This window comes from Saccostrea cucullata, unplaced genomic scaffold (genome assembly GCF_032062105.1).
Source record: "Saccostrea cucullata isolate Sc308-1 unplaced genomic scaffold, CSIRO_AGI_Scuc_v1 ctg228, whole genome shotgun sequence".
In the NCBI taxonomy this organism is placed as follows: Eukaryota; Metazoa; Mollusca; class Bivalvia; order Ostreida; family Ostreidae; genus Saccostrea; species Saccostrea cuccullata.
This window is the reverse complement of record NW_026925293.1, coordinates 52,111-65,000: the sequence shown is the minus strand read 5'-3', so window position 1 is coordinate 65,000 and position 12,890 is coordinate 52,111. Positions and strand designations below refer to the sequence as shown.

Genomic DNA, 12,890 nt, shown 5'->3' with positions numbered 1-12,890 from the left:
TACAATTATCAATGAAATTAAATCCCATACCAAATTTTCACATGACTATATTAATATATTGAATACTTCAATATATCGTTACTTTCGAAATGACAAAATTTAATGCCCACAAAACTGTTTTAGATATGAAATCAAAGAAAATTTGTGTTTCTACAATAATTAAAGCTACTACAAAAGGTATGTTATTCAAATCCTTCTCAAAGAAAGTGTTTTTTCTTCTTTAGATTAATGGTACTAAAAGAAATCAAAGTTACTTGCCCATCCTTTCAATAATCCCCAAGGTGACACAACAGCCAGAAACTTGGAAGTTAAAAGAGTCAAAGGCAGATCTAAAACTGAGACATATTTACGAAAAATACTGGTGCTTTGTAGCTGGAATGCCCGCATATCTGAAAGAAAAATTATAAAAATTATATTTTCACTTAATTTTTATCTATTTGTAAAATAATATGAAATTGTCATATAATTTTCAAACTAATCCATAGTTGGTTGTAATACTGAAATGAGAGAGTTACATGTATCTGTATATCACTATCAAAAAAGAAAAACTAATTCAAAGGCATTCTATTTTCTCCATTTGTCATTTAATGATAGTGGTCAAAAATAAATAAGCAAATAAATACTTTAAAGCCCAATATCATATATCAAAGTGAAGCCAGTTATGACTGCAATGAATAACTTACTGTTAGGAAGAACTCTCTTGTTACATAAACTTCTGCAATAAATTGAAAATATTATTACATCAATTACCTGGAACTATTACAACCAAATATCAAGTACCCACTTATCTCTAACTCTTAAAAGCTTTACACTAACAGGGCAAAAAACATAAACTGTATTGAAAGTAATAAACAAGGGTTGGAATATGTTGAACAGTACTTGTAACCTCCCTCCCCTTTTTGCATATGCTTTGTGTCCAGTTTGTCCTATATTTTTTGTACATTTTAACTATTAAGTCCCCTTCTGTAGTCCAATCCATGCCTGTGTAGCTGCAATAATGTAGCCCCCTCCGATTTTCCTCCTCCCCCCCCCAAAAAAAAAAGGAGAGGGCAACATTATTGCAGCTGTGCTATGGGGCTATGGTTTGAATCCACTGGTCATTAGTCAGGAATTATCAGGCATTATTTTTTTCTACAGTTGATTCAAGATTATTGAAAAGGAATTTCTGTTGTTTCAAACAAGTTTATCTTTTAAAAAAGATAGGTGAGCTAGTGCCATAGTATTTTTAAACACAGAAAGGAAGGTCTGTGATCAAGTGATACATTTTGCTGAATTCTTTAATTTTTATTGAGACTAGAGTGTGATAAAGTTATAATTGTTTTGGGAAGTGTGTTTTATGGACACATAGGTAAAGAAACGAGAGGAGGAGGGTTTTTGTGTTGACCTATTGGCGCATCGGAACATTTATAACCTTTACTGGAGAGGGGGGAGACTCTATATATTATGGTTCATATACAGATTGAGGCATTGTATGACCTGGTTTAAGAATAGAATTTCGTGGCAATGTAGCAAAGAAAATACAGGGGAGTTAAAAGGAATATATAGAAATAACTCTAAGTGTATGTTGTATAAAGAAATCCAGAGATTTCCGAATGTGAAGATGTGAAGTAGCTTGGTCCTTTGAGTCATCTTTGTCAAGAACTGTTAAGTTTTAAAAAGCCATGCACATCAGAATTTTTTTTTATAAATATGGATTTATTCGTTATTTTAAGTGTAAATTCTTAAATAAACATAGTTATTTAATGATACAACGAAATTGTTATCATACGGTCTATCTATAGTAGTTTTCACAGTTTTCCTAGAATGCACCACCATGAAGCCGAGCATGCGTATTCAAGGAATTTGGACTAACGTAGTTGCTAGCGCTCGAGAGTGCTAGCAACAAGGGCAGTCAACTTCTCTTTGAAATTTGAAGTGGATGAATTAATTGTCAATATAAAACCACCAATAACATATTTTAAAAATAAATTACTGCTACAGATGTAGTTTTTCATATTGTTTAATTTAAATTATGGTGTGGAGAATGAAAATTTTAATTTGTTAAAATTACTGATAGTTCACTTAATAGATTACCGAGTTAGTTTCAACTAATTGGTACATTTTTGAAAAATATCAATATTGTTGAGGCCTATATGAGAATATTAAGCAGGGAAAACAAAGAGGAAAAAAACTTACTGTAGAGCATCATGAATTGAGATGTGATTACTGTGACCACTTACACCATAATTATCAAATGTTATGACCTAAAACAGAAGACATTTAAAGTGAAAATCTCTACATGCTCAATAGAAAAATTCACAAAGATGAAAATGACCTATACTCATCAAAAAAAAAAAAATTCTATGCATTTGTCATTGAAATAAATACATGCATCGCAATGCATATTAGCTATGTGAACATGAGTGGGGTAGACAATAAAACATATAACAACTTACCAAGTGTGGCTGTAAGTAGTACATGACAGGTAATATGATTTTCTCCACATCTCTAATTTTCCATGGATGTTCAGGATGATCTTGCAAGTCACTGCAATGGTTAAAAAAGGGAAAAGAGTTCTAAATAATTTTCCTTTCATATTTTTTGATCTACATTTAGTGACAGATTTACACTTTATTTACAATCTTTTTTTTATTTATTGAAGAGTTACCTGTGGTTGAATAGATAAACATTTCTAAGTGGAACACCTAATGTTTCACAGCTGCTGAATAATTCAAGTGATCTGGTCTTTCCCAAGCCATAAAAATTTCCTTCAGAAAAAAAACCAAATAAAATTAAATTCATAGAATCTCTAAAAGAGAAAAATATATAATATTCATTATTGGGATCATTTAGGAAATTCAAATATTAATTTCAATAGCAAAAATACACAATATCAAAATGATCTAATAATCCTCAAATTCATTTCAATCAAACTGAAATTTTTATTAGCTTAGTGTTGCATCAGTATTCAGTGTACAGTTGTAGTGAACTAGTGGGAATACAATTAGGCCTTAAAGAGAAGTTTTTATTAGAGCTCTGCAGTTTATAGCTTTTGGGGAGCATTTCTTCACTTTCCAGCATCGGTCAATTAACTACCTTTCACTCCCTAATTCTAGGCACGTTATTTAACTAAGCTGTATATTTTATCCATCTAACTACCCTATATAGTCGTCTCTGCAAGTGATAAACTCGCTTGATTAAAAATTATATGTTAGATTGCTGAAAATTTACTTCAAGCGAGTTTATTTCCTGTAGAGACAAATATAACTGGGTGGGATGTGAATAAATATACATGTTGGCTACAGAATGTGTTTAGAATTAGGGAGTGAAAGGTAGTTGATTAATGATTACCCATTACTAGAAAGTGGAGAAATTCTCCCCAAAAGTGCGCAAAAAATATTGCACCATATATTGCACATTTTTTGCATTACGGGATCTGTAGCATTATGGCCAAAGACTACTATACAAATAAACCATAACGCTACAGATCTGCAGCTATGCAGTTTACTGATCAATGATCAAGATTCCGAAAATGTTTATTGAATAAGTAAATGACAAGCTCTACTGTCCATAAATTAATAACGTAATGTGACAACATGTTTCTGGGGAATAAAGGCATTCATTCATATCAACAGATAACATGATTTAAGGAGGCAGAACTAAGGTGTTTGGCATGCAGAGCAAGATTAAACGATTTAACAAAGTAAATGAATGCATGTAAATGCAAATAAATATTTTCTACCCAAACACACATACCATTAGAAAGACACAAGACGTGAACAAAATGCCCTGAGTTTATTAACGATTGGATGGTGGGGGAGAAAAACATGCACTCATCATCTGGATGGGCAGTGATAATCAGCACTTTCTGCACAGAAATGGGAACTTTTGGTGTGATTGATAGGCGTCCAAGAAATCCAACAAAAAGATAAACGACCAATGAAAAAATTACAAAATAATATGCACTAGTCACGGCATATTCTCTCAATGTTTCCCAGTCAGTTTCCATCCTTATTTATTTCCTCAGGCTCCTCCATCACGCAATGATAAAATTAGATGAGTTCCGAATATATTACAACTACCGTAAAAAAGATAAGGTTCATTATCTAGAAATAATTTTTGGAATCAGAATACCAAACACGTAAAACTATGCCATAATAAACTATCTTATTAAATCAGTATTTTTAATGATTGACATAAATTGAAAAAATGATATGCGATTAATGTCGTAAAAATTAAAACAATCTTATTTATGGTATATACGCATGCGCAATTAGATGTAAACAGTGTTGCTAAGGCAGGCAAAGCACCAGTAAGTTGATGTTGAAGAATTAGCGTTTTAAATGCATTTTTCTCACTTTTATCAAACATTGATTAATTCGTAAACTATTTATGTTTGTCTTGATTCAAATTAGTTAGTGACAATGGCAGACGAGGAGGGAAAGAAGAGTCCTGTTCAAGATAAAGATGAGGCTGCTGAGAAGGCGCCATCTCCAGCTGGAGAGAAACAAGCGGAGGACACTGCACCAAAGGATGAAGAAACAACAGAACAAAAACCTAACGAAGAAAAGGAGGTAACAGAAGAAACTAAACCTGATCAAGCTGAACCCAAAACAGAAACAGAGGAGCCTGAAAAACAAGAAGAAACCCAGAAAGAGGAAAAAGAGGCAGAACCACCCAAAACTGCAGAATCAGAAAGTAAACAAGAGGAGGAAAAAGCAGCTGAGCCTGCCTCGGATAGAAGATCACCAGAGGGAGGTACTGAAACAGGTGCACAAAGTGAACAGCAAACAGTTGACACACAACAATCAGTTAAATTGCCGTCCCCTCCACCCAACACAGAGACTGTCCAAGATCAGGGTCAAGGACAGGATGCACCAGCTGTTATTCCTACTGCACCAAAGATTCCATCACCAGAAAAATCCGAGGTTACTGGTGAAGGACTTGAAGGGACAATGTCAACTACTGCTCTAGTAAGTTAAAATGGTTTAGCATATACTGTAGATCACTATATTTTCGCTACACCTTATTTTCGCGACTAAGCTATTTGGTATTTATTAACGAGACAAAATTTTCGCAAGTCGTGGTTTCTGTTGTATATAAACTTTAATAATACAAATATACGCGAGAATAAAGAAGCAGACAGACTCGCGTAATTACGCAAAAATAAAGTACTCACAAATAAAAAGTGATTTACAGTATTCTGAATAATACACTTTAATCAATATTATTTTCATCAATTGATTTTCTCTTTTTTTTCAAGTGGTGTTACTTTATATGCTATTTCTGTGGTCACAGATTTTCTGCAAAAAATTGTTTTAGCATTTTAAAACTTGCATATAACACATGTAATGACAATCTGAAAAGTAAATCTCTTATCCATTTTTAAACATTTATAATATATTTAATGTAATTTCCTGCTTTTTCAGAATGTTATTTGGTCATTTGGTCTAAACAGAAATATCCCTGTCCTAAATCTCACAGACAATTCAAGAAAACTTATTATGTATGCATGTGCACATGTTGGAGTGCTTTATGATTTTGAAAAAAATAGACAACACATTTTACAAGGACATGTAAGTTTTTCAAATTTATTGAGTATTTCTTTCAATTGTATTTCTGCCCTTAGAATTCCTAAATGGATCAAATTAAAAATTACAGCCAAGCACTTAAATGATCTTTGTAATACAAGTCATTGAATAAAAGTTTATTTTTCTGTTAAGTAAGAAATCAAAATTAATGATAAAGACTAAATTTATCCAACATTAATATAGGATTATAAATCATTGTGAATGGCTTTCTTATTAAAATGTACATGTTATGTAGATAAATCCCTTGACCAGTACCTGTGTGAGTGAAGACAAGAGATGGTTGGCAACTGGAGACAAAGGTCAAGACGCAACAGTCATTGTGTGGGACACATACACAGGGTAAATATCAGAGGATGTTTTATTTTGTAAATACTGATGTTAACAAGAAAGTGAAGATAATGTGTAAATTGTTTTGCATTTATATTAGAAGGTATCATAATACATTCATTTGATCTCATTTTCTTAGCTCAGAAAAAGTGCATAAATAATAAAAAATTCTGTTTTCAAATTCAGAGTACCTGTGCAAACCATTTTTGATACCAACCCAAATGGAGGTGTTGTTGCCATGGCAATGACACCAGATGCAAGATATCTGGCAACACTGAGTGCAGCACCAACACAGGTAAGGCTGAATGTGAAAAAAGAAAAAAAAAATATTTAGGCTAAAAACTGCACCCTGGTTATAATAACGAATATGATTCCATCGTAGCATACATACTTGCCTTAATATTACATGTTCAAAAGTCATAAAAAAGCTAAATGATGTTTAAATTCTCATTATCATAAAACTCTATGTTTGTACAGAATATAGCATGTTACTGTAATGAATTACTTACCTATAGGTCTTGTCTATTTGGAACTGGACGGTGGATGGCGATACTCCGCTGTGTACTGCAGAATTAAACCCAAGCTATGGTGTACAGTCATTCATTCACTTTAATCCTGATGACATTCATTTTCTTGTGTCAAATAGTGACTCCCAAGTTATTTTCTATCAGTGGGTAAGTTCTACATGAACTATTGTAAAAAAAATATTAATTTGTATGTTGTAAGATTTCATATTGATGTAAATTTCAAATGTATATTTCATAACTTAATCACTGTTCTTTCAGAGTGACAATCACATGGAATATTTTGCACCTCCGCTGACAGACCAGGACTTCAACAAACCCGTGGGTCGCTACAGTCAGTCCATCTTCCAGAAAAACAGTACAAGGGTACTAACGTCCACCTCTATAGGGAATCTAGTGGTCTGGGACACCAACAAACCCCTCACTAAGTGTAAATAAAAATGTTATTCATTATTTTCTACTCTACAAAATCCCTTGACCAGTACCTGCATACCTACAAACTATTAAAGAGGATAAAGTTTTGGGATAAAAGTAATGATTTTTTTTCACAGTAAAAAATGCCCAGCCCTCTGCAGATAAGAAAGCATTAAAGATCATCAGACTTCAGGAGAGAGGAATCAATGTTCTCACTACAACAGAAAAGTAATATTTCAATTTATTAAAAATTATATTTATTTTAAGAGAGTTTCTTGATGCTCTTTTAATATTTCATACATAATGTTTAAAAAAAAAACATCTTTATATTAATTGTAATAATTTTGACAACATTTTCATGTATCATTCTTTTTGTAGTTTCATTGTTGTTGGAGATATGGCTGGCCATGTGAAGTTCTTTGATCAGAGTTTAAAACTTGTTCATTGGTAAGTAGAATTTCCTCTCATCTGAAACATTTGTTGTATTCATATTGTATTAATTGTTTTGGTATATATTTTAGTTTAATATTATCTTTGTAATTTTTTAGGTATCAGGACTTTCACTTAGGACCAGTGACCTCCATTACTTTTGCATTTTATCCCAATTTTGAACCAGTGTAAGTATGAATTTAAGATAAATTTGTTGATTTCAAAACTTAAGAAAAAAGTACCGGATAAATAAAATAAAAGATAAAAAGCAATTTTCCAAAAAACTTGCACAGAATTTTAAAGAAACTGTTGTATGTAGAAGTTATGCCATTTAACTTTTTTTAGTGCAAAAGAAGGAACAAATTATCCTCCTGATGCTACAATAGAAGCCAGAAAATTTGTCATCAAAGACTTTGTAGTGGGGAGCAGTATTGCCATATTTGGAAGTGTAACAGCTGATGGAACGAAGGTGAAGGTCATTCACAGAGAGCATGATTCTGCTATCCATGCACTGGCTTCACATCCATCAATGTAAGTAGGAAAATATTGAAGAGCCAAAATATTATATGTACTGTAAATCACTTTTTATTTGCTAGAACTTTATTTTCACGTAATTACGTGAGACAGTGTGCTGGCAAAAATTTTATTCTCATGAATAATAGTATTCCTTAGGATTGTATAAAACAATAACCACAATTCGTGGAAATTTTGTCTCGCTTATCAAGAGACGATGACTATCTCGTGAAAATAAGGTGTCTCGAAAATTTAGTGATCTACAGTATTTCTAATAATTCATGAATCATAAGAGATAGTGAAGTATTTAGTAATCAATCCAGATTACAGTTAATAATAAGATGGAACATTAAAAATATGTTTATAACCTCATTTATGATTTTTCCCCTTTCCCCTCCCATTTCAGGCCTTATGTTGTGATTGGAAGCTATTCTGGACTTCTGAAAATTTGGGATTATGAAAACAAGTAAGTTTTCTGCCTTTATTTGAATTCAGATTCAAATTGTTGATCTGTATTAAATAAATGTATATTTTCTTAAATAAATCTAAACCATTTTCAGACAAGTGATGGTCTCCAGACAGTTTGATAAAAACAGCTTGATCAGATGCTGTGCATTTGATCCCAAGGGAGCTTATATAGGTAAGTCTACAATTGATTTTAAAAAATCAAATACTTTCAAGTTCAGAAAACTCTTTATTAAAAAATTGTTTAACTGATTGTTTTCATTTTTCAGCTGTTGGTTTTGTTAATGGATCTGTGAGAGTTTTAGACTCCATCACACTAGAAGACCAGACAGCAGAACCCTTTAGATATGCTAGATACAGTATCACTCATATAGCGTTCTCCCACAATTCACAGTACCTGGCTACAGCTGTAAGTATCTACAATGTCATCTGTAAGAAGTACACAATCTTGTTGCTTTCTTGCACTGATCATTGTTTAGATCTTTATACCTCTGTAAATAACATTTTCAGATTCAATAAATTTACTTCTTCTCAAGTAATACAATTTAATGTCAATTAAAGCCTTAATTTGTGCATATTTTCGCCCTCCATTTGTCTATTTACATGTGAATATAATGCTGTTATATTTGTTATATAGGATGGAGAATACACCATCAGTGTGTTTAAGAGACAACACCTCCATGATGACCCCTACGGTTACCTGGGTAGATACAGAGCCCATTACAAAGACATTCAGGACATCATCTTTGGGGTACATCTGGATTCTAACCAGCCCCGGCTCCTGTCTCTGGGCAAGGATCGAGTGCTGGTAAGATTTCACATGATTGATTGACGGACTTAAAATAAGAAGTACTTAAAATATTCTAGCCTAAATATTCAGTAGGAATATTCAAGTAATTTATATTAAGTGTGGTGTGCCCAGAAAAAAAACACTATCATTTCTATGGTCATCAGATATTTCCCTGTTCCCCCTTCACCCTCCATAATACATAGCCCATAAACTATGTAATACATTAATTTTATACATTTCATGTAAACTTTTTTTTGTAAAATGATAATTTATATGCATAATTTGTTCTAATTTCAGGTTGAATATGATTTGGAAAACAGCACAAAGGACTGCCTTAAGATAACTAGCTCTGACAGAATAGAGCAGAGTGCTGTCCCCCAGTGTCTGACCTGGTACCCTCCCATCACAAAGGAACACTTTATAGTGACCACCAACGACCAGTACAAGTTCAAACTATACAACGCCACCACTAAAATGTGCAGGAAGACATTACTAGGACCAACTTATGGATCTCCCATCAAAAAGTAAAGAGATTTTAAGGGAAATAACTCTTGCTTAATTTTGAATTAAAATCGTTACCTGTCAGTAATTTTAAAACAAATTATTGATTACATTTAGTTGTGATTATGTTTTAAAGAAATTTCTTATATAAACTGATGTTTTTTCCTCTCTCACAGAATTGCTATCGTGCCAACAAAAGATCCAATCAAAGATAAACGATACCTGGCGTATATTACGGATGACAAAATAGGACTCCATATCCTCCCTCTGTGTGGCAACCCACATGATGCAATGGCTCTCATTGGTCACCCAGCTGGGGTACGCAGATTAAATTCTCATTTGATTTATATACTAGTAATATTTTGTCACTTTTTGTTGTTTGAAGCTAAATTTCTGTTTGTGTCTGTTGTAAAGCAACATTTATTCTGTCCATTTTAGGTTTCTAACCTCGTCTGCAGCTATGATGGGAAGTACTTGTTTTCTGCTGGTGGTACTGATGCATCTGTCCACATGTGGGAAATCAATATCAAGTAAGGCTTTATATCCACAGCTTCAAGTAGGATGTGTAAACTGTAGATGTAAATTTTAATTATTTAAAAACATAATTGGTATTGGAGGCATAATTAAGAGAATTGTGAAATGAAAATTTACATGGATATAAAACTAACACAAAAATTTTCCATCAATTTTAAGAGGTAAATTTTCAAATGGTCTACCTCAGATTTGTACATGAGAATCACTGTTAGTTTTGATTTTTACAATAGTGCCTTGGAAGCTCAGTCTAAGTTGGGAGGAGAGGATCTGATCCCATTCTATGGACTGCTAGATGGAGGTCGGGAAGGGGAGCTGTTTGCAGAATTGGAGGATTACTTCTATTATGCACAGATCAGAAGGTAGTTGTTTCATTATAACATACTGCTCCTGCCAAAATACTGTAGCTGGTATGTTTTGTGTTATATTCATAAGATTCCATTTGTTCATGTTTAATGTTGTATATGTTTGAATTTTACAGCCAGGGAGTGAATGCTATGGAGAGGAGAGAGTTGTCAGTTAAGATTCCCCTCACAGAGGTTCCCTATGTTATGAGGGCCATGGGTTTCTACCCCTCAGAACAAGAGGTCAGTAGAACAATCTTATTAAAGAAATTTTGATTAATCTGAAGTCTTTCTCATATAAAAACTCTTTACAATGAAAGGAGAATTATGACAATTTTAATTTGATGACATTTTCATTATCAGATTGAAGACATGTTAAATGAGGTGAAGTTTAGTCGATATGTGGAGACAGGGCAATATGTAGAAGATATTGACCTGGGAGATTTTATCAAGCGTAAGCATATCTGTTTTCTTCCATATGTTCTCATGCAATTCAAAATACTGCAAAAACCATTTAGAAATTAACCCATCACCAATGGTGAGTGATTTATGCTCAACTATTGCTTTTTTTTTGTTAGTGTATATAAACCATAGACCAGCGTTTGGATTAGATCCACAGAAACTCGTACATGCCTTCCAAACGCTTGGTGTACCCTCCACTCAAGGCAATGCCATCGAGAGGGGATACCTACTTGATCTCCTGCAGACCAAAGGTATGGACATTTGTTGGCAGTTTATTTACTCAATAAATATTCATAAAGCTGCAATATGGTGAATAGAATATAATAAATCATTGTTTTATTCTATTGAATCAATGAGAAATGTGCAGATGCAGCATCTTTGTTAACTATCTTTCTGATTTGCTTTCTTTTATAAGAGTAAGCGATTTGGATGTTTGTATAGCGAAGATCATGTTTATATCTTAATTGAAATGGTTTGATGTAAATTTGTAAGACAATTGTTTGAGTATCAGGGAATGAAACTACGCAAACCTGGTACAAAGTTCACAAATCACCTTTCAAGCTTTGGCATTTGCATTTCCAAATATATTAATTTCTAATACACAAATCAATATAAACATTTCTTCTTTAGGTGAACACATGACAGAGTACGAATTAGCTGAGTATCTAACAACCCTGCTAGGATTCAATGCCGAGGGAGGCAGTAGTGAACTACAGGAATTTGACTCTTCCACCGCTGGTGACATTATAGATCAAAACCTGCCTGTCAATGTCACAGAGGAAATGTTTGCCAATGAAATTCTAGGATTTTCTATGTACAAGGATGCTCTAGTAACACCCCAGCAGGCCTCTTGAGAACTGAATGAATGTAACAAGTGCTCTATTTTTATGTTCCAAAATTCCTTGATTTTGTGGATTTGAGGAATTGACCAATTCCTGTGTTGGATTAGTCAGAACAGTTCATTTAAAACACAAAGTGGCTGTGATATAATCCACATGTATCTGGTATTTTTATGTCTGTTGTTTTGTCTATTTATCAATGAATAATGAAACAGAAGGTTATTGTTACAATGAAATATTTCAATTTTAATATATTTTTAAAGACCAAGTAATAATTAGTTTGATGTTATTTATTAATTCCTCTTGTGTAAAAAGCAATCAAATCAACTGAAATGTCATGCTCCAATACAAGGTCATGTTTATAATCTTTAGGAAGCCTATAAATGTTTCATAATTATCAAGTGGAATTCCTTTGCAAAAGTAGGAATCTTTTCCCCAATATCTCTTAGATATTCTTCCACACCAAGAATGCTAAGCAAAAGTAGTAGAAAGTAGATTTTAAAGTTTTCTAAATTGGGGTTCAGATGTTTTTTCCTGCATCAACTTGGTCTATTTAATGCAGCATTTCAGAATTGCAGTCTCTGATTATTTGTTCTACTTGATTATTTTTCAGGAAGAGTTATCACACTTATTAGCTACAGAACTGTAGCATTATGGTATTATATATGTCTTTTATCCTCCCAACCCTTTATACTCATCTCTACAGGCAATAAACTAGCTTGAGGTGAATTTTCAGCAATCCATCAAAAAATTCTAATCAAGAGAGTTAATCACTTGTAGAGACAACTATAAAGGGTTGGGAGGTGGATAAAATATATATACAAATTGATTTCATAATGTGTCTAGAATTAAAGGAGTGAAAGGTAGTTGATTGACCAATGCTGGAAAGTGGAGAAATTCTCTCAAAAATTGTGCAAAAAAATCTTGCATCGTAAATTGCACCTTTTTTGCATTACGGGATCTGTAGTGTTATGGTCAAAGACGAAATGTATAAAACCATAATTCTACAGTTCTGAAGCTACACACTTATGAAAAAGGTCTAATGACAGGTCTGCATGATTTATACACCAATGGCAATATTAAATACATTCAGCAAAAAAACAAAAAAAACTTGAAAAGATTATTTTGTTGAGTCTTATGATTGCAAATTTCACTCAAATGACCCCCATACAAGAATTTCC

General features: G+C 32.9%; 2 protein-coding genes across 2 annotated transcripts in view; one reads left to right on the top strand and one right to left on the bottom strand.

Moving 5' to 3' along the window:
- The window catches only part of LOC134268545 (N-acetylglucosaminyl-phosphatidylinositol de-N-acetylase-like), a 5,230-nt gene extending 1,189 nt beyond the window's left edge, over window positions 1-4,041 (bottom strand). Inside the window, exons 1-6 of the mRNA XM_062750813.1 lie at window positions 3,736-4,041; window positions 2,648-2,747; window positions 2,436-2,526; window positions 2,176-2,243; window positions 684-715; window positions 259-389 (exon numbers count right to left, since the gene is read on the bottom strand). Coding sequence (XP_062606797.1) covers window positions 259-389; window positions 684-715; window positions 2,176-2,243; window positions 2,436-2,526; window positions 2,648-2,747; window positions 3,736-3,988 — 675 coding nt within the window. The 5' untranslated portion in view covers window positions 3,989-4,041. The remainder of the gene's footprint in view (window positions 1-258; window positions 390-683; window positions 716-2,175; window positions 2,244-2,435; window positions 2,527-2,647; window positions 2,748-3,735) is intronic.
- Window positions 4,042-4,266: 225 nt separating this feature from the next.
- Window positions 4,267-11,964, top strand: LOC134268543 (cilia- and flagella-associated protein 251-like). Its single transcript, XM_062750811.1, has 23 exons — window positions 4,267-4,291; window positions 4,395-4,952; window positions 5,409-5,555; window positions 5,806-5,909; window positions 6,084-6,192; window positions 6,413-6,571; window positions 6,683-6,851; window positions 6,973-7,063; window positions 7,214-7,282; window positions 7,384-7,452; window positions 7,610-7,795; window positions 8,184-8,243; window positions 8,338-8,417; window positions 8,512-8,651; window positions 8,880-9,050; window positions 9,330-9,556; window positions 9,710-9,851; window positions 9,972-10,063; window positions 10,298-10,426; window positions 10,546-10,651; window positions 10,772-10,862; window positions 10,987-11,121; window positions 11,501-11,964. The coding sequence occupies exons 2-23, from the start codon at window positions 4,404-4,406 to the stop codon at window positions 11,722-11,724; spliced, it is 3,249 nt and encodes a 1,082-aa protein (XP_062606795.1). The 5' UTR covers window positions 4,267-4,291; window positions 4,395-4,403; the 3' UTR covers window positions 11,725-11,964.
- Window positions 11,965-12,890: the final 926 nt, after the last annotated feature.

Excerpts from the sequence above, each read along its gene's own strand:
- LOC134268543 (XM_062750811.1), top strand. The coding sequence starts at position 4,404 with ATGGCAGACGAGGAGGGAAAGAAGAGTCCTGTTCAAGATAAAGATGAG. Across the intron at positions 6,852-6,972 it reads CAACAAACCCCTCACTAAGT|TAAAAAATGCCCAGCCCTCT; the intron begins GTAAATAAAAAT and ends TTTTTTTCACAG. Across the intron at positions 8,418-8,511 it reads TCCCAAGGGAGCTTATATAG|CTGTTGGTTTTGTTAATGGA; the intron begins GTAAGTCTACAA and ends TTCATTTTTCAG.